This window comes from Rhinatrema bivittatum, chromosome 7 (genome assembly GCF_901001135.1).
Source record: "Rhinatrema bivittatum chromosome 7, aRhiBiv1.1, whole genome shotgun sequence".
In the NCBI taxonomy this organism is placed as follows: Eukaryota; Metazoa; Chordata; class Amphibia; order Gymnophiona; family Rhinatrematidae; genus Rhinatrema; species Rhinatrema bivittatum.
In genome coordinates, this window is record NC_042621.1 from 93,557,659 (window position 1) to 93,579,643 (window position 21,985).

The 21,985-nt window shown below is 42.7% G+C and overlaps 1 protein-coding gene across 4 annotated transcripts in view; it reads left to right on the plus strand.

Moving 5' to 3' along the window:
• OGFOD1 (2-oxoglutarate and iron dependent oxygenase domain containing 1) overlaps positions 1 to 21,985 on the plus strand; it is a 205,061-nt gene that overhangs the window by 136,924 nt on the left and 46,152 nt on the right. For all 4 annotated transcript variants that reach the window (XM_029608711.1, XM_029608708.1, XM_029608712.1 and 1 more), the window contains one exon: positions 9,944 to 10,023. In XM_029608711.1, the coding sequence (XP_029464571.1) occupies positions 9,944 to 10,023 (80 nt within the window). The remainder of the gene's footprint in view (positions 1 to 9,943; positions 10,024 to 21,985) is intronic.

The window sequence follows — 21,985 nt, forward strand, 5'->3', positions numbered from 1 at the left end:
TACCGTTCCCAATACGAGACTACATATGCGTCGTCTACAATGGGGACTCCAAAAGACAATGGAAGCAGCACTCACAACCATTAACATCGCGAGTGACTTTGACTCCGGCAATGCTGCAGGATATACAGTGGTGGCTCAAAGAGCCAAATCTCAAAAAAGGAGCATTGTTCACCACACCCCCTCACAACGCAGTACTGACTACGGATGCCTCCTGCAAGGGCTGGGGGGCACATTTGGACCAACTACAAACCCAAGGGCTATGGTCCGCACAGGAACAATGCCTGCAGATCAACCTCCTAGAACTAAGGGCGATAAAGAATGCCCTCCAAACATTCCTTCTGCACTTAAAAGGACGACGGGTCATGGTCTACACCGACAATCAGATGGCAATGTTCTACATCAACAAGCAAGGAGGGTCAGTTTCCTGGTCCCTTTGCAAGGAAACCCTGCAAATGCTAGATCATGCGTCACGTCACTCGATACATCTTCAGGTGACATACCTGCCGGGAGCCATCAACACTCGGCCGACCGCCTCAGCCACATATTCTACCCTCACGAGTGGACCCTCAATCAACAAGTAGTGGACACTCTGTTCGAAACATGGGGAAAGCCAATCATAGACCTGTTTGTGACTGAACTCAATGCGAGAGTCCCTCGTTTTTGCTCAATGTGGCCCAGCAAGGACTGAACAGCACAGGTTGCGTTCCTCCTGCCATGGATGGAACCTCTCATGTATGCATTCCCTCCAATACTCCTCATAGCAAGGACATTACAGAAATGCATAAGAGACTCAGCTCAATTAATCTTGATAGCACTTGCGTGGCCACGACAACCGTGGTACACCCATCTCCTACATCTGTCAGTAGCAGATCCAATATTGCTACCAGACCGCGCAGATCTCTTGACGCAAGATGAGGAGACCCTACTACATCCCATGCACAGCTCCCTACACTTGACTGCATAGAGATTGAGCAGCTCCTCTTGACGGAGCAAGGAATATCACTGTCCGCACAAGCTATACTCCTTGCCATCGGAAACCTTCTACCCGTCGAAACTATAGCTTCAAATGGAAGAGATATACGGCCTGGTGCTCATCTAAAGGAATACATCCATTAGAATGCTCACCGGAAAAGTTATTGGATTATCTTCACTCATTATATATAACGGGCCTCGCAACCTCGTCTTTTAGAGTACACCTCAGTGCGATAGCAGCTTATCACCGCCCGTATAGGGGACAGCCCATCTCCATCCATCCTTTCATTTCACGGTTTCTGAAAGGCCTCACCCACCTGCGGCCTCCCATCTCAAAGCCTCCGGTGCCATGGAATCTCAATTTAGTACTGGAACAATTGATGGTGGCACCCTTTGAACCAATGGATGCGGCCCACATCTTCAAAAAAAGCTTAAAAACATGGCTATTCAGAAAAGCATTTTACAATGAGAACGGAGAATAAGAAACACCGAACAAAGTTACCGAGATGCGTGGTCTCACATTCTTTTATTTTTTTTTTACACTCAAATGATGATGTTAGAGAACTTCAGTTTAAGCACATTCTTGTATGATTTCCTTATTAATCACAAAAATGGACTAGATCCATGTCACCTATCTTACAACTTATATTATATAAGCATGTACAGACACTGTAATGGCACTTTCATAGATACATTTTTTAACCAAATTAAATATACGTGCCTCTATGTAAACCATTGTGATGGTACATTACTAAACGACGGTATAGAAAAGATTTTAAATAAATAAATATTTCACATGGAAAATAGTATTCCTCATCGCCCTAACATCAGCGTACAGAGTCAGTGAGCTCCAAGCTTTGGTGCACTACAGTCCATACCTGCAATTCTTCCATAACAAGGTAGTGCTGTGAACGCACCCATCTTTCCTGCCAAAAGTAGTCACTCAATTCCACTTGAGGCAATCCATCGAGTTACCAACGTTCTTTCCCAAACCGCATCAGAACGACAGGGCACGTTTATCACATACATTAGACTGCAAGAGAATGTTGGCATATTATAAATGACGAACACATTCAGAGACACGAGTGTCCCAATTATTTGTTTCTTTCAACCCGAACGCTCCTGGCCTTCCGGTAGCAAAACAGACTATATCCAGCTGGATAGCCCAATGCATTCAATTCTGTTACCGAAGAATAACTTACCATTAGATTCTCGCCCTAATGCACACCAAGTAAGGGCAGTGTCAACCTCAATGGCACACCTCTTTCAGGTACCATCCATAGACATTTGTAAGGCAGCGACGTGGTCTTCGTTGCACACGTTCACGTCCCACTACTGTCTGGACCAACAGACAACTGACTATGCTAAGCTAGGAAGAGTCATATTGCAAACGATGTCAACCTGAATTACAACAGACTATCCACACCTTTGATCAAGCTAAAAAAAAAAAAAACAAGAAAAAAACATGGCAGTGTGATCGGGAGCTTAGGACTCCCATGACAGCATGACTAATTCAGCCCTGCTATCAACGGGAAAAAGCAAGTTTGCTTACTGTAAACAGTGTTTCCGTAGATAGCAGGATGAATTAGCCATGCTGACCCACCCACCTCCCTGGATAGACTGCAACTTATTTCATGAACTGCTAAATCACAGACTGAGGAGAGACTGTTTTTCTGCGCGGGAAGGCACGCGCAGTCACACAGAGCAAAGCTCTGTATTCTACTAAGAAGCTCCGCCTCCTGGCCCTGATGGACAGTTCCCATGACAGCATGGCTAATTCATCCTGCTATCTACGGAAACACCGTTTACGGTAAGCAAACTTGCTTTTTAGGTAACCTGTATAGGTACCTTTAAAAAATACATATGAAACCACCTCCATCCATCTTTACATATTTTTATAATTTTTGATATATTACGTAGTTTTCCTCATTTATATATAAAATAGTAGTGAGTAATATTGTTGTTCAGAATTGTGAAGCTTGACAATCACAGCCCTAAGATGTGCATTAGGGCCCGGAGCTGGTGCAAGGGACTGATGAGCCCAGTCAATTTTAATCACTCCTTTACTATGATGAAAAGCTAGTAAGTTCAACAGCCATTTTGCAAAAAAGGCCCCTGCGTCCCTGCCTTCAACTTTCTTGGGAAGTCCAATCACTGATATTGCATCGCCGTGATCTATTTTCTAAATCATTTATTTTTTCCCAGATGGCATTATATTGGCGATCCATATTATCTACTTTCACTATAAGCAAAGTCACCATCCCTTCCAAATTGCCAACTCTCCCTTCTGCCTCCTCAATTCACGCCATGTTATCATGCACTGTTTTTACGATCTGTGCCACTTTTTCCAACCATGCATCTAGCTTTTGGGAGATTGTCTGCAAATATCTCCATCAGTTTATGCAAATATTCAAAATGGGGCAGGTGAGATGACACTATTTTGCAAACTCTGTCAGTGTCATTTCGCCCGCCCCATTTTGAACCGGTCAGGTTTCTATGAAATTGTTAGCATTTCTGACCTTTCCTGGGTGAACCATGCAATTGGGGATTTAATGCTTTTAATCTGATTTGAGTCTCTCACCACCTCTGGGCTCCTGATGCAGTCATTATGAAACACCGCCCATGTCGGGGGAACGTTGATTTCTTAATATGAATATTGTGGCTCGATGCTGATACATTGAACATTTCGCTTTCCTAAATATAATAAAACCTTGTTTTTGAACCTAATGGACATTATGAAACCTTTTGGGCCGGATTTTAAAACTACGTGCAGTGTACATTTGTGCGTGCTACCCGGCGCACACAAATGTACGCCCGATTTTATAACATGCGCGCGCAAGGGGGTGCATATTGTGCACCTTGCGCACGCCGAGCCGCACTGCCTTCCTCTGTTTCCGTCCAGGTCGCTCTGAAATCAGAGCAGCCTCAGAAGGAACTTCCCTACCCCCCCCCCCCCCCACACCACTTTCCCTTCCCCTAACTCTCCCGCTCCCCAGCCCTAAGCTAAAACCCCCTAAAAAAATTAACTTACAACTCTGTAATGCATAAGATTCCAGTGGTCATGTCAATTCTTGTGCCAGAAACGAATGGCTCCTGATCAATACTTCCATCACCAAAGGAGGAATACCATTACTTTGTAGATAAAATGTTTTTGGAATTTGCAAAAAAGTATCTATAAGATATGCCAAAACTACTATCTCCGCCTCAAGTGGAGTAATGTCTTCCTTTTTAGACACAATGGCTTCCAGATTAGGCTTTTGATCCACTGACCCTCCTTATTAAGCAAGGAGTGAAATGGTCCAAACTCAAGTATGTAAGCTAGTCTCTTCCCAGGTCAAATCAGTGCTAGAAGACCCTCCAAATATATGGTCTGCATACTCTCAAGAAGGCTCAGAATTCTCTAATTCTTTCTCCTATCCTTTGGATTATGGTCAGTCAATAGGTCTTCCATCAGATCCTTCACCTCGGCATCCCAAGAGCACATTGCCTCCTGAAGATATGTCTTATCCTGCTTTTGTTCAGAAAATGACAAGAAAAATAAGCTTCGCCGAGAAGCAGACTCTAGAGAAGTTGTATTTGGATTGCTTAGGTACTCCAGGAGATCCATTGCTGAGGCATCGAAGATTACTCAGGAGGAGCTTTAAGTAGTGCGCAGGGTCTGTGATGTCAACGAAGGGCACAGTATCCATCTTCCTGCCAAAGGCCCTTTATGGGCAGTGATGTCAGGCATGCACATGTCTTAAGAGGAGTTGACCATATGGCAGCAGACTGTGCCACACTCAGCGGTGTTCCTGCTACGTGTGAGTCAGGGTCTGCTGGCAGCATTGGGTAAGTGCAGCTGCTCATGGGGCCGACTCGCAGGCCACCAGTCGTAACACACTGTGCTACTCTTCTCACCCTTTTAGCTGCCACTACAGAGCAACTCTTTTCCCAGAAGGTCTCAGCAACAGCCGTAATCTAGAAAACAATACTTCAACTCCAGAAGAAGAATGAAGAATGTCTTCATCTGCCATAACAGTAGCAGTATCAACCCAGAGTAAGGGCAGGGGAAAAAGCAGTCATACCTTTACAACAAAATCAAGAAAAATCTAATCAGTCTTTGATTATAGTCTGGTCAAATCTTCTCCATTATTCATGAACAGTTTTCCAGTGGTAGGAGGGAAGACTTCAGTACTTCAGTTCAGCATGGTTCTTCATAACAATGGACCACGCAGTATTGAAAATTATTTTAAAAAGGCTATAGATTAAATCTCAAATGTTCTTCCCAAAGAGCTTTCCATAGAAATATTCACTGGAGACTGAATGGCTCTTACTCCTTCAGCAGGAGCTGGAGTCTCTCCGAATAGTCAATATAGTAGAACTGGTCCCACTGTAGGAAAAGAAATCTAGATTCTATTCCAGATATGTCCTGATTACAAAAAAGACAGCTAGTCTCCAACTCATTTTGGACCTTGAGAATTTTAAGTTCCTAAAAAATAAAAATTCAGAATAAATCCTCTGGGTATCATCCTCCAATTAGAAAGCAATAGCTGGCTTGATTCATTGGATCTCAAAGATGCTCACACACACACAAGTTGATTCACTATATTTTTTCATTTCACAATATCAGATGGTCACTTCCAATACGGTGTTTTCCCTTTTAGCCTCGCAGCAGCAGTGAATTATTACAATGTGCCTAGCACTTGTTGCTGCTCACTTAAGAGTGAACAATGTTATTGTTTTTCCATGCCTGAAGATTGGCTTGTATTCGGTCATTTCCCAACAAGAGGTCCATTCTTCCATCTTCCATACAATGAGCACTCTTCGGTCCCTCAGTTTTCTCATCAATCTCCCAAAGTCTATCATTACTATTGTTATGAGTGGTCTATAAATGACTGTAAATAAATAAATAAATAGATTGTTCCTCCAGTAATAGACTTCATAGGAGCCCACACAGACACTTTAAAAGGAAAGTGTTTTTGCCTCAGCAAAGGGCTGGCAAATTGTGTAAAATAATTCTGATCATCATAAAACAAGTAGTTCCTTCCTGGTGTTTTATTTATTTATTTATTTATTTATTTATTTGTAGGGTTTTATATACCGTTATTCGGTAGAGCCATCATAACGGTTTACAAATCTGCAATTATCATCCAACATATGCAATTATCTTACAATCAAATGGAGTTAACATAGTAGTTGGGAACAGTAGGGTTTTGTGAACAATCAACATATTTTAATCGTTGAATAACAGAATATTGCGGAGAACATTTTCAAAGAACTTAACGGATCAAGGGAGTGAGCAGGGAGGGGTAGAAAAGGAGGGTACATCAGGAGAGCATGAAGGAGGAGGATTATGCTTGCGAGTTCTGTTGAGTGCTGGGATGATCAGGTGTCAGACAGTTAGAATAGAGTTTGCGGAAGAAAAATATTTTTAGGTCTTTTTAAATGTTTTTTGGATGTGCTGGGTCCTCAGTTCTATGGGTAGGGTGTTCCAATGAAGATGTTAGGCCGTATAGCAGCAGTAGTACATCTTACCCTTTTGCTTTTCTCCATGAAACAAGCTCAGTGGCATCTGACATTCCAGTGGAAACAACATTGTTGACTAATGTCACTCAAAGTGCAGATATTCCTCAATCTTGTTCACTCTGTAAACTGATGGTTTGGATTATTCAAATCTATTAAAAAGTCAATTTTTCCACCAACTACAATTTCAAGAAATTCTTACCACAAATGCTTCCTATCATGGTTTGAGAGCTTACCTGAAAGGACCCTGCTGCCAAGGAGCCTTGTTCAAAAAGAAAAGATGCTGCTTATAAATCATTTAGAATTCTGTTCCACGCGCAGGTCACCAGAGGCAGGCAGAGCTCCGGAGTCTCAATGCGTGGATGAGACGATGATGCAAAATGATAAGGAGAATGGAACAGCTCCCCTATGAGGAAAGACTAAAGAGATTAGGACTTTTCAGCTTGAAGAAGAGACGGCTGAGGGGGGATATGATAGAGATGTTTAAAATTATGAGAGGTCTAGAACGGGTAGATGTGAATCGGTTATTTACTCTTTCAGATAATAGAAAGACTAGGGGGCACTCCATGAATTTAGCATGGGGCACATTTAAAACTAATCGGAGAAAGTTCTTTTTTACTCAACGCACAATTAAACTCTGGAATTTGTTGCCAGAGGATGTGGTTAGTGCAGTTAGTATAGCTGTGTTTAAAAAAGGATTGGATAAGTTCTTGGAGGAGAAGTCCATTACCTGCTATTAAGTTCACTTAGAGAATAGCCACTGCCATTAGCAATGGTAACATGGAATAGACTTAGTTTTTGGGTACTTGCCAGGTTCTTATGATCTGGATTGGCCACTGTTGGAAACAGGATGCTGGGCTTGATGGACCCTTGGTCTGACCCAGTATGGCATTTTCTTATGTTCTTATGTTCTTAAAAGCAATTTTCAATGCTATAAAAGTATTCACTCCATTGCTGAAGAACGAGATAGTATTGATCCAGACACACAACCAAGTAGCAATGTTGTACATTAATAAGCAGGAGGTAAAGTTTCTTACAGGCTTTGCCAGGAAACCACAAAGATCTGGAAATGGGTGATTTCTCAAGAAATGTTTCTTCTGTCTGCCTTCCTAGAGATCAAAATCATATTGTAGACAGAATAATTCGCTTGTTTCATGGAGAAAAGCAAAAGGGTAATATGTACTATTGCTGCTATATGGCCTAACATCTTCATAAAACACCAGGAAGGAACTACTTGTTGTTCCTATATGAGGGTGTGTGTATGAGTACTAGAGAGAGAGAGGGACAGAGGGAGCCTGTGTGAGGGGTAGTATTGAGAACAGGGTCAAACTCCGGGACTGGCAATAGAGTGGAAGGGGTTGAGCCTAGAGGTGAAGGGGAGAGATACTGACAGGTGGAGGAGTTGGGGCCTGAGAGGTTGTTACACCGTCAAATAGTGCAGGAACGTTTTCAGCTTTGGGGCATTCCACGAACAGATCTTTTTGTGATATCCCTGAACAACAAAGTTCATCATTCAGTTCCAAGACACAAGCAAGCGATAAAATGGCAATGGATACTTTCTCCTTTCCATGGATTCAAGGACTTTACATATTTCCCCCAATTCTGCTCATATCCAGGACCATCCAGAAACAGAGAGGAAGGAGGACAAATTATTTTAATAGTCTCTTTTTGGTCCTCAACAGATTTAGTTTTCCAAGGCTGCTGCTTGATCTTCCAGATATACTTTTACAGCTTATTACCAAGAAAATGCTTCCTGTAAGGACAGCAGTTTTGGATAAGCTGTTCTTAGAGGCTTATTTAATTAATCTCTTCACCTCTGCCTTCCAACCACAAGCAATAAATGCGAGTTGCATAATACTTCTACAGTGCTCAGGTAATACATGAAGCAAATGCACCCCTCAGCTTGAAAGTCCTTACTTGCATAGCTGACTTTATCCTGCTTGTCCATGAAAAAAGCAAACTTATTTACATGTAACAAGTGTCTCCATAGATGGTGGGGATAAATCAGCCACATAATCTCTCCCTTCTCTAGTCCTGGGGGAAATTCTGCACTATTGCGGAGCACAGAATTTGCGCAGAATTCCCCCCCCACACACACACACGCAGAATTGCCATTTTCTGCGCAGAAAATAGCAGAGGAGACTCCAGCATGCTGCGAACAGAGCGTGCGAAGACGAAGGCCCGCGTGTGCCGCGAAGATTAAGGCCTCAGTGAGAGAGAATGTGTGTGTGAGAGAGATAGAGGATAGGGGGTGTGGGGGAGGGGAGGGAGAGAGAGAGCAGGAGGGTGTAAGAGAGAGCATGGGAGGTAAGAGGGGGGTGGGAGAATGCTTGAGTGTGGGGTTTCAGAGAGAGGGGAGCCTATATGAGGGGATTGTGAAGGAGTATGTATGTGTGTGAGAGATTGGGAGCTCGTGTGTATGAAAAAGGGATCATGTGTATGTGAGGGTGCCAGCCTGTGTGAAGGGATTGTGTATGTGTGAGACAGAGCCTGTGAGAAGGGATGCATGAGAGAGAGACATAGGTAGCCTGTGTGAGGATGTATGTGTGAGAGAGAAATGGAGCTTGTGAGGGTGTGTATGCAAGAGAGAGGGCCCTGTATGAGGGGATGTGTGTGTGTGCGAGAGAGTGAGGGAGCCTATATGAGGGTGTGTGTATGTGTACTAGAGAGAGGGAGTATGCGTGAGAGAGGGAGGGACAGAGGGAGCCTGTGTGAGGGGTAGCATTGAGAACCGGGTCAAACTCCAGGACTGGCAATAGAGTGGAAGGGGTTGAGCCTAGAGGTGAAGGGGAGAGATACTGGCAGGTGGAGGATTTGGGGCCTGAGAGGGCAAAGTGGCCAAGGGAGTAGGGAGAGTGAGCGTAAGGCACACTCTTACAGTGAATTTCTAGGAGAATTCTGCTCAAAATATTTAAAATTCTGCATCTTTAAGTAATAACTTTTTTCTGTATTAATTTAAAATGTAATTACTTAAAGACGGTCATGTAAATTATGTTATTTTGACCAATATAAAGTTTGCAGAATTTTATAGAATTTTAAGTTTTTGTGCGCAGAATTCCCCCAGGTATTCTTCTCCCCTTAGAACTGAAGAAGAGCACGCTGAGGAGAATCATAGGGTGGGCAGCTGCATAGGAATTCATGCACATGCTCAGAAAAAAAAACTTCTCTGTGTGAGAGCTTTTCTGTCCCGCTGCTTTCAGGACTTGTGTTGCTGGTTTATCCTGCTGTCTACAGAGAGCACCTGTTACAGGTAAGCAGCTTTACTGTATGTGCATAAGTTTACCTGTGCATTAGGTGGGTAATTTTATTACAAGTCATTTCTGCAGCCAAAACATTGTTTTATCCATGGAAATGCCTTTAAAAATTACCCTCCCTGTGTATATTTCATATTTACACAAGACTTCTGTCGTCCCTCTCACAAGAAAATGGAAAAATGTTGTATTGTTTAAAGATATCTATTTTTTTTCAGTTGGACAAATTTAAGGAGGTGTGTGAGACTCTGGAGAAAGAAAACCTCAAATGGAAGATCAGAGGGCCTCCTAATAAAAGGTATTTCTTTTCTCTTACTTACAGCTTTTGTCTGCTGCTACTACTACTACTACTACTACCACAATTTATCTTTTTTTGTGTGTTTAGCAGTTTCCTCCTCCTCCTTTGGGTTTTCAGTTCAATTGGAACTGGTTTTCTGGGCTTCATTCTCAATTACCTGGGTTTTTATTCCCTTCTTTTATATCCCTCACCCCCAACTCAGACCAGCCTACACAGCAATAGTCCTTAGTTGGGGGCTACAAACTGCTGCTCTTTCCTCAATCCAGCCACAAAGTCAAGGTGGAAGAGGATCAAGTGAATGCCCTTGGCCATGAATAACCAGCTGGAGACATTGGCCAAGGTAGCTTCCATGGAATGTAGAGGGCAGAAGCCAGATTGGAGTAGATGAAAGATAGCTTGAAATGCAAGAAAACCAAGGTACTAAATGTGACAGGCACATTCAAATAGTTTGGATGAGGAAGGGAAGAGGGAGATGAGATGATAACAGGGCAAGTAAGGTTCACTAGGTTTTTTGAGCAGTGCTATATCACAGCATGTTTGAAGGCAGAGGGATCGGTTGCAGTGAGAAGTGAAAGACTAAGGAGATGGGTTGACTACAGGGCTGTTAAAAATGAGTTCAAAGGAACAAGTAGGGAGTTTGGAAGAGGAAAGAAGAGGAGCAGTTTGCACCTCTGATTTCAGAAAAGGAAAAAAACAGGGGCAGGGGCTAAGAGAGAGAGGAAATTAAATGCTGAAGGTGGAGGGATCCTAATAGAAAAAATCAGCCATTGTCTGGGCAAATGATTCTTGTGTATCTGCTAACTTGTAGTATATTAAATTAGATTAATGTAAAAAAAACTGCAGGAGCATATCTCATTAGTCATGATGGTCCAAAATCTATTGATTTTTTTTCCCCTTTCAGGTATTTATTTATTTAACAGCTTTTCTATACTGACATTAAAGTACACATCATATCGGTTTACATTTTAAACAAAAAGATGGAAAATACAATAAAACAAGGGGAGGGGGAAACAGGACAACCGAAAAATAGGAAATAGGAAGCAGGGGAGAAGCAAATTTAACAGAAAGAAAACCAGTAAAGAACGCTAAACTAAAATGGAAAAGAGAAATTACAAAAGAGCAACAGTGTTACAATAGTTGGATGATTCAGTGGGTTACTTTGGAATACAGAAGTGACGTCGGAGGTCATGGGGAAGGGGCAGGGGACAGCAAGTAATCAATCCGGGAAAGCCTGGTGGAAAAGCCGTGTCTTTAGCATTTTTCGGAATTTGAAAGGGCATGGCTCCAGGCGGAGATTGGGAGGTAGTGTTTCCAGTGAGTGGGGCCAGCAATCGACAGAGCACGATCTCTTGTGGCTGTAAGTCGGGCTTTCTTAAGTGGGGGGACTTGCAATGTGCATTTATGATTCGTTCTGGTGGGGCGGGAGGATTGTGTAAGTTTCAATGGTTCACTTAGCCATGAGGATTAGCCAGGTAGCATTTCATCCTGGCTAATCCAAAATTTGGACTGGCTGAATTTCTCAATATAACATTAGACGATAACTTTAAAATATGCACGATCGCACCCTTGAATGCGCGTACATGTGCATGTACACACAAAAGAGGGCTTTTTTGTAATGTGTGCAAGTGTGCGCACATTTTGCAAAATGCGCTCATATGCACACGGTCGATTGTTCACGTGTGTGCGCACACGCGCAAGTATGTATCTTTGTGCACAAGTACTTGCACATTTGTGCGTGCGCACACACTTCTGCGAGGATGGAACTTTCTGTTCTTTCCGGGTCTCCTGCGACACAAGATACCTCCACCAGCGCGCCAGCCTAATTTTATCACCAGGGACATCGCCCACTTGCCATCCCTGGTGGTAGCCAATGAAAAAAGGCTTTTTCCGCTGGTGAGAGGTGCAACCTGTGGAGAAGCAGGCAGGCCTGGGAGGAGCTCCAGGCAGCATTTAATAGAGGAGCCTTCTACCCATGTGGGGTAAGTGGTGCATGGAGTGGACCAGTAGGAGCTGGCGGTGGGTAGGGCTGCATGTGGGGTGTGTACTAGGATGCCAGAATTGTCTAAAATATAGCACCTTAGTAAATATATGTTTGCCTGTATAATGTAACGTATGTTAACAGCTGGACGGTAGGAAGGATCTTTCAAGCTCTGTGTGGTGATGTGGAATGTAATATACTGAAGCCTTAAATACTTCATTTGGAACATTGGATGTTTTTTTGCTTACCATTCAAATACAAAGTTTGTCATTTTCCAACGATTTCACCCCCTAATGAAGCCTTGGGGGTGAAACATTTGGCCTTTGTTGATGTTTCTGATAGAGGGAAGACATCTTAAGTGTACTATAGACGTCAGCTTTGATTGCAGTAACAAGCCAACTAAGGATCAAATCTCATGTGAAGAAAAGATAAGATCTGCATATTCAACATTGGCTGTTATGAATAATTCATTTATTTATTTTATTTAGCAGTTTTCTATACCGACCTTCATAGTAGATAACCATATCGGATCGGTTTACATTTTAACAAAGGGTAAAACTGAGGTAACAATTCTGGTAAATAATAGATAACAAAGGAAAAGGAATAAGTCAAAGTTACAATCAACAAGGTATGGAAAACTTGGAGGCTTAAAGACAAGCTGGAAGGAAGATAGAGGCAGGTAGAATAAATATAACATGATACGAATAATTTAACGGGTTAGAGCATATGCTTTAACCAGGAAATGCCAGTGTCCATTGTTCAGGAGGAAGTGTGTCAAGGACCTTGTAAGAAGTGAGGCTCAAACTAGTGATTATCCGGTGGATCTGGGAAGGCTTGGTGAAAGAGCCACGTCTTTAGTCTTTTTCTGAAGGTTAAGAGGCAGGGTTCCAATCTGAGATTTGCTGGGATATTGTTCCAGATACTAAAGATTGTTTTAGTTGGATTCTAACCTTTTATGACATTTAAACATTTTTGTATTGGATATTGTGCTATTTTGATATCTTGCATTTTTATATACTGATTTGAATTTTTTGACTATGCTCTAATAAAAGTTGCTTGATTTTTGCATAAGTGTTCCACAATAATAATCTTTATTTTCATATGATTTTTTTTAGCTTTACTAATTATATATGTGTGTGTACACACACACACACACACATATATATATATATATATATATATATATATATAAAATATTATATGGGCAAACATATCGACTCAAGCGGTATAGTAGGGCCTGTTGCATGGTTCTTTGTACTCCATTTTCATATCCTCAGCTTCTTCCTCCATCATCTGCTGGCTTGGCTGGAGAACCAGGCTCAGCGTCTGGAGCACCCACTCCAGGTGTTGAGCCTGTTCCTCAGCAGCAGTTTTCTCAGGCCAAGGGGCTGATGGAGAAATGACTGAGGGTGATGGAAGCTGGCCTTGGGGGTCTCGCCCAAGAAGCCCGGCGCCGAGCCGAGGTCCAGCAGCATCATAGCATGATTCTGCTGGCCTTGGCTTGGCGCATGGGGAAGGGATAAAAGATAAAGTTTGTTAATTTGCAGATGATACTAAGATCTAAAACCAGAATGGACACGCTTGAAGGAGTAAAGAGAATAAGACCTGATTTAAGGAAGCTGGAAGAGTGGTTGATGATATGGCAGCTAATCCAAAAGAGCTGTATGTGCTTGGGGGGGGGGGGGGGGTGAAGGGCTGTTGTGCACGGAGCAAGAGAGGGACCTTGGGATGATAGTGTCTAGAGATCTGAAGATGGTGAAGCAATGTGATAAGGCAGTAGCTAAAGCCAGAAGAATATTGGGATACATAGAGAGAGGAACAACCAGTAAGAAAAAGGAGGTGATAATCCCCTTGACAGGTCCTTGTGAGGCCTCACCTGGAGTATTGTGTTCAGTTCTGGAGACCGTATCTTAAAAGGGACAGAGATAGGATAGAGGCGGTCCAGAGAAAGGCAATTAAAATGATGGGAGGTCTTCATCAAATGACTTATGAGGAGAGGTTGAAGGAACTAAATATGTATACCCTGGAGGAGAGGAGGTGCAAGGGGGAGACATAATACAGACCTTCAGATACCTGAAAGGTTTTAATAATGCACCCTCAACAAACCTTTTCTGTTGGAAAGAAATCAGTAGAACTAGAGGTCACATAATGAAGCTCCAGGGAGGATGACTCAGAACCAGGAAATATGTCTTCACGGGAGAGGGTGGTGGATGCCTGGAATGCCCTTTCGGAGGAGGTGGTGAAGACAAAAATGGTGAAAGATTTCAAAAAGGCATGGGATAAACACTGTGGATTCTTAAAGGCTAGAGGATGGAAATGAAGGAAAGAGTGCATGGGGGGGTAACTTGCTGGTGTGGCAGTTACTACCCTAAACCAATAAGCCTTCATACTTTTGATGCAACTCCATTATTGCTCTCTGCTTTAACGGCAGGGGGAAAAAGGAATTTAGATTCAGACAGCAACCAACAAGGACATTGAATTTTACGGTCTGAGAAAACAAAGTAACTGTTACTATTTTTGACCAATAAGCCTGATACTTTTGGTGCAACTTCAACATTGCTGTCTGCTACAATGGCAAGAGGTAACAGGGAATTGGGCTGAGACAGCAACCAATAAGGGCCCTGACTTTGACGGTTTGGGAAACTAAGGATGGGGGTGACCTATATGGCGCAGCAGACGCTACCATAGGCTTGCTGGGCAGGCTGGATGGACCGTTTGGTCCTTTTCTGCCATCATATTCTTGTTTCTATGATGCACAGGCAGCTGGACCTGAGGCCAGAATGGTTACTAAGGGACCAGGCAGCCACATTACCTTCACTCCATCCAAGCAGCTGGTGCTCAGCACTCTTATTTGAAGTTGCTGAGTTGGCCGCCATGAAACCTCAATGGCAGTAAGGTGAGCATAGTGAAATGTGTGTACCCAATACTGTTTTTTTCTGGAGTATACCTTGTTCTCATAAACATTGTCATTGTTAGGTGACACACTAGTGCATTGATATAAGCTCAAGCTGCTTTGGTTTGTATATAGGATACAGACATTAAAACTGTCTAGTGATTGCCAGCATGCACCTTTATCTGTGAGGTAGTGTCATGAGGCTTGAGAACAGCACCTGAGTTCAGGCATCACATGGCTTAGACTCACTGAAAGCCATGCAATACAGGGGCAATACCTGACCAGAAAGTAATACATCCCAGACACTATAGCAAAATCTCTAGTCACTGTGGCAATCTGGTGCCCAAGATTTGTCAAGTCGGGGAGATTGTAATGTGTGCAGAGGGAGGATTAATTGTTTTCAGATGGTGTGGGGAGCCTAATGTCCCCTTCACAGATTTGTGCCTTGGTAGGAAGGGAACATCAAGGCACCTCTCAAGCCTACTATGTTGTCTTTGAAATAGTGAAAATCAGAGCTGGGGTTACTGGACGCAGGTAATTTTTTCATGTCAAGAGTGTGACCAGCCAAATTTAGGTCTGTTATGGCAGCGTCTAGATTTGGCTGGCAAAGTTGGGCAGCTAACAAGGAACTTCAGTGCTAGCTGCCTAATTTTCTTCCCCCAACCTAACTCGGCCCCTGGCACTACTCAAAATTAACCTGGCTAAAATTAGCTGCCTAGTGAAACTTAGGGGGGGGGCTAACTTTTAACTGCTTAGCAGGGGAGGATTTTCAAAGGCTTTGATCTAGTCAACTAGATCCTTTTGAAAATTACCTCTTAGAATGAAAAGTTTAGGTATATTTATTTTGGGGTTTTTTTTAAAATGTTGTGATGTGAAAAATGCATAGTGTTATAAACTAGGGATATGTTAATCTGTAACGTGTATAGTGTATGATCGTAAATCACAGATCATTGTTATCTAGACACTGGTTACTTCAGTGAATTAATATTTTCAATATTTATTTATTTATTTTATTTATAGATTCTTTTATACCGCGGTACGTATAGACATACATCACCTCGGTTTACCGTGAAACAATAAATTAGCAACAGGCTTTACATGTAACAGTTTAAAAAACAGTAAAACATTTGACAGCAACAGGCTTTACAGAAACAAGGGTTTTAAAGATAATATGCATACATCATTAAAATATCAAACAATAAAATATAAATAACCATGTATTCGCAGGAGCAAATTAACTGTCAGCAGCGAGACCAATGTCACATTGCATACAATAGCCTAAATTGAGTAACAGTGGGGGGGTATGGAATAGCAGAATGTAAATACAAAATGCGAGGAAAAGAATTTGGAGCCAGTGAGGAATAATAAGGGATAGCTGAATTTTTAGGTTAGATGAGATTCATAGAGTGAATGCTTGTTCAAACAACCATGTTTTAAGGTTTTGTTTGAAGGTTTTGTGACAGGATTCAAGACGCAGGTCTAACGGCATGTTGTTCCAGATTTTGATACCCGCTATGGAGAATGATCGGTCTATGGTGGAAACGTGTTTGTTGTGTTTTAGTGGATGGACAGCTAATTTCGCTTGGTGAATATTTCTAATTGGTCTGTTGGAGGTGCGAAAAATGAGCTGATCAGAGAACCATTGCATCTCTTGGTTGTGAATTGATTTGTGGATGAGTGAGAGAACTTTAAAAGTAATTCTGAAGGATACGGGTAGCCAATGTAGGAACATGAGTGCTGGAGTGATATGTTCATGCCGTCGAGTATTAGTAATTAAACGAGCAGCGGCATTCTGCAACATCTGAAGAGGTTGAATTGTGCTTTTAGGGAGACCCAGTAGTAGTGCATTACAATAGTCAATCTTTGGTAGAATTGTGGCTTGTAACACAGTCCGGAAGTCCTGAGGATGTAATAATGGTTTAATTCTTTTCAAAGTATGTAACTTGAAGAAGCCACTCTTGATTGTGGTTGAGATGAAATTGTTCAAAGTAAGGTGATTATCAATAATGACCCCAAGGCTGCGGACCTGCTGTAGCTTGGTATGGTCTGTTGTTGAGGAGGGATCATGTTGCGTGTTAGTTGAAGTGTTCTTGTGTGGTGTTATAATGAGTAGTTCAGTCTTGTTGGTGTTGATTGCAAGAAAGTTTTCCATGAGTAGATTTTTTATTTCAGTAAGTGCTGATTCCCAGGTTTCCATGGCCTTAGCAAGTGAATCCTTGATTGGAATAATGATCTGGACGTCGTCGGCGTATATGAAATGCCGGAGATCCAATTTCTTCAGTAGATTACAGAGTGGAGATAGATATACATTGAAAAGAGTTGAGGATAGTGAGGATCTTTGAGGGACACCTTGTGACAGATTTCTAGGTTTTGACGTATGGTGTCCCACTTTGACACTGTAAGTCCTATCTTTCAGGAATGATTGTATCCAGGATAAGGCAGTGCTGGTGATGCCAATTTGTGAAAGGAGAGAGAGGAGTGTATTGTGGTTCACCGTGTCAAATGCTGAGGAGATATCCAGAAGGGCCAGAATATAAGAGTTACCAGTATCAAGGGATTTTAGTATGGAGTCTGAAAGGGACACTAGTAGTGTTTCGGTGCTATGGTTCTTCCTAAATCCATATTGCGACGGGAAGAGTAAATGATTTTCCTCTAGATAGTCAGTTAGTTGTTTGTTTATGACCTTTTCTAGTATTTTTGATAATAACGGGAGGTTCGATACTGGTCGATAATTAGCCGGTTCAGATGGATCCAGGTCTGCTTTTTTAAGGGTAGGCTTTATTATAGCATGTTTGAGTTGTGTGGGAAAGACTCCCTCTGTTATAGAGGTGTTAATGATGTAGGAGATCGCCGGGGCTATTCTAGTAGGAATGGCTAGGAGCGTTTTTGTTGGCATAATGTCAACGGGGTGTAATGCTGGTTTGATTCTTTTTAGAATTGCTTCAGTCTCCGATACAGTAGATAATTCAAAATTTGAGAGTGTGGGTGAATCATTTTGGGAGCTTGTTAGTGCTGGAATTGTTGGCCGATATGGAGATGTAAAACGAGCCATGATATTTGATATCTTGTCCTGGAAATAGGTGGCTAATTTCTCACATTTATTTTTGGTCTCATCTTCGGGGTAGATGTTAGTTGTGGGGGAGATTATATTAGAAACGTATCGGAAAAGGGCACGTGGATTAAACTGGTATTGATGAATTTTTGTTGAGTAATAGTTTTTTTTAGCTTCATCGGTTGATTTACGGTACTTGTGGAGTAGTGATTTGAATTTTTGTTGCTGAATCGAGTCATGGTTTTTGATCCATTTTTTTTCCAATTTACGAAGCTCTTGTTTCATCTTTCTGAGTTCAGTTGTGTACCAAGGTTTCTTGTCTTTCTTCTCAGAGTTGATCTCTTTAGTTATAAGCGGACAAAGACGATTGGCGATGTCACTGGTGATTTGATGCCAAGTCATGCATGCTGAGTTGGCGTTCGAGAGATCTAATTTGTTGCTCTCCTCAGTTATAGCTTCTATAATGTCTTCCATTTTACATTTCTTCCTGAATTCAATAGTTTTGTGTTTCGGGTATGTCTGGCAAAGATTATTGTTCACGGTACATCTAGTGTCAACTCTGAAGTGGTCCGACCATGGTATGGGAGTGCATTGAGGCGGATCTGATATTATTAGGGAGTTCGTGAAAATTACATCCAGAGTATGGCCTGCTTTATGCGTTGGGCCTGTAACCGCTTGTTTAAATCCCATTGCATTCAAAGAAGCTAGTGTTGCTTCACAAGCTGAGGTAAGGGAGGTGCGGTCGAAGTGAAGGTTCAGGTCACCTAGTATAATGGTGGGTATGTTGAAGTTGATATATTTCGCAATATATTCGGTGAGAGAGGATGGGTTTTTTTCTAATATGCCCGGGGAAGCATAAATTAAACAGATTTGGAGGTTCTTTGATTTAAAAAGGCCAATTTCCATCTTGTAGGGTGGATGGCAGGGTTGTAGGGTGAGTTTAAAAGACTTCTTTGCTGCTAATAGAAGTCCCCCTCCTTTCTTTTTGGATCTTGGAATAGAGAATATATCGTATGACTCTGTAGGTAGTTGGTTAGTTATTGAGACGTCCGTGCTTTTAAGCCATGTCTCTGTAATGGCACAAATGTCAGGAGCCTCATCTGTCATGATGTCCCCTAGTAGAATGGCTTTTTTTAGAAGAGATTGTGTGTTCAAAAGGAGTATGGAGAATGTCATTAGACCCATGATTTGTGTCAATGGGGAAGTCATGATGGGAATGAGAGAACTGTAGCATGGATTGACTGTCTTCGATCTCATTATGTTGGAGGTGAAGTTCGAGTATTTTAGAACTGGAATGTGGGAGACAATCATGCTGATGTTTGTGTACGTACTCGTACTTGCTGATAGAGCGCTGGGTGGTTGCTTGCTGACTGAGTGGTATATTATTCTTGGTGTGATACTTGCCTAATTGGATAGTCACATCCTATCTTATTCTAGTCATTTGCTGATTAGCGAAGTTGATGGGGCTGTGTAGGGTGTACAGGTAGGTGGGATTTACCTGTGTATGAAGCGCAATGTAGCAGTGCTGTGTAACTAGCCTAGTATGTGGCTAGTCGTGCGAGTTACATTTGTATCCTTATTAGAGGGAAAGATAAAAGGAAACTTGCAACTTACAACCTTGTTTGAGACATGGGTCTGCTGTAAAGGAGCAATAAAGAGTTACATTAAAAAACCTACACTTTAAAAGGCCTGATTTTAAAAAGCATGTACATGTTTTACTTTTTTTTACTTGAATAAGTGCACTTTACATGAGTAAATCACTTTTAAAAATTGCTATGATAGTATGTAACATTTAGATGCATAACTCCTTTGAAAATTACTTTTTTTTTTAAAGAGGGCAATTTTCAAAAGCTCAGGTAGCTGTCTCAAAATTGTCCACCCTGTGTGCAGGTAAAAGTATATGCAGGAATTAACAACACATATACTTTCTCCTGCGGGAAGAATAGGCAGGATTAGATCGGGCGAATTTCAACAAACATATTTTTACATTTTCAAAACTCTACAAATTGTTTTTCAGGGAATAAGTATATACAGAAAAAGCAGGAGCAAATCTCTGCAGATACTTTTTCCTTCGGCAGTTTTCAAAGGGAAAATATACATGTGCTTTCCTTTTGAGAATTGATGCAAAGTCCATAAAGTACCCACAGTTACAAGTATTTCTCACAGGACAAGCAGGATGGTAGTCCTCACAAATGGGTGACATCGAGGATGGAGCCCTGTACGGAAAACTTTTCTGTCAAAGTTTCAACAAGCTTTGACTGACACTGGCACACTGGGTGCACTGAGCATGCCCAGCCTGCAATTATCCCTGTGAGCCACAGGTGTCTCCCTCAGTCTTCTTTTTTCCGCTCTGCAGTAAGCATAGCGGTTGGAGCTCTGTGAGGATTTTTTTAACTAATTACCTCATGGAAACACTTAACTTTTCACTTCAAAAAACACTTTTCCCTGCACAGGTCTCCCTCCGCGTACGTTTTTACGACGCTCGGTGAGTACTAATTCTTATTTTTTCGGTCGGTTCCTGTCACTATCTTAAGGCTGTTAACTGACTGAAGCCTTCCCTTCCCCCATTTTTCAGTTAACTTTAAACAGCTTGCGAGTGTCTCTGTGACACTCTGCTTGCTTATGCTAGTGGGGTAGGGATTTTTTCCTTAACTTTAGGACCTCTGTAGCTTCAAGTCCTTCGTTCCCTGGTACCCTCACGCAGTCGATACCTATCACTACACCGGTACCCTCCTAAACCGCCCTGGGCTTTTATATGTCATCAGCGCCCCTCCCCCCACGGTGCCCTGATGCCTTTATCCATGTTTTTTGCTTTTCAGTGCTACCAGGCTTTTTTCCTCCTACGCACTGTTTTTTTTCCCTTGGGCTTCCTCGGTGCCGTCCCTACCCGGATGCATGCCATTGACGCACACGCTGTTAGTCACTGCCATGCATACTCGGGTCGCCGCCACCGTTGCCCGAGACACTTTTTAACGATCCCAGGGTCACTTCATCAATGCCACCCCCTTTTTGGGGATGCCATCGATGCCCCATCCTCCCCACCGATGTCCGGCCCTTTTCCGTCGGTGGGCATCGGTGCCACATCGATTTCGTCGGTGGGCATCGATGCCGGATGGTCCCCATCAGTGGACATCAGTGCCGGATGGTCCCCATCGATGGACATCGGTGCCGGATGGCTTGTCCATCGATGGACATCAGTGCCGGATGATTTGACCGTCGATGGCATCGGTGCCGGATGGCTTGTCCGTCGGTGGCATCGGTGCCAGGTCCTTTTGCATCGATGGACACCGATGCCCAGGTGTTTCATCCATGGGCATCTATGTTAGAATGCATCCATCGAGGGCAGTCGATGCCAGGCTGCTCCCATCGGTGAAATTCGATGCCCAGGTGGGTCCCATCGGTGGGTATCCATGCCGGCTCGATTCCGTGGATGGGCGTTGATGCCAATGCCAGCCTTATGGCTGGCATCGATGCCCATGCCGATTCCAGGACTGGCGTTGATGCCGGGATGGAATTCATCGACTGGGAGATCCATACCATCGATTCCATACGTGTCCATATCGATGCCACCGACACACGTGTCTGGGGCACCGATGCCATGTACACTTGGAAATCTGAGTCTGTCCAAATCGATACCATCAACGTCTGTGGCCCTATAGTTGATGCCCGTGGCCATGCCACAAACGGCATAAATGCCCGCCTCCATGCATCGATGCCCTCGACACCTCCGTTTTCCTTCGGTGTCCTTGACGCCCTATTGATTCGACTTCGACTCAGTCGAATAATCGAAAAACATTGCCGTTATTGAAAAAGATACCGATCTTTTTCAATAACGGCAATGTTTTTCGATTATTCGATTCCACATCGTTTCAAAGATACCTATGCCAGTGCTGTCAGTGCCCGTCACTGTCATCATTCTCCTGGCCAGTCATCGACGATTTTTCATACCCATTTTGATGATATCCTCGAAGCCCCTTAGGTTGCCTTCAATATCGTCAATACCGACATAGCACCGCCACATAATACCCTCGCCTCCTCA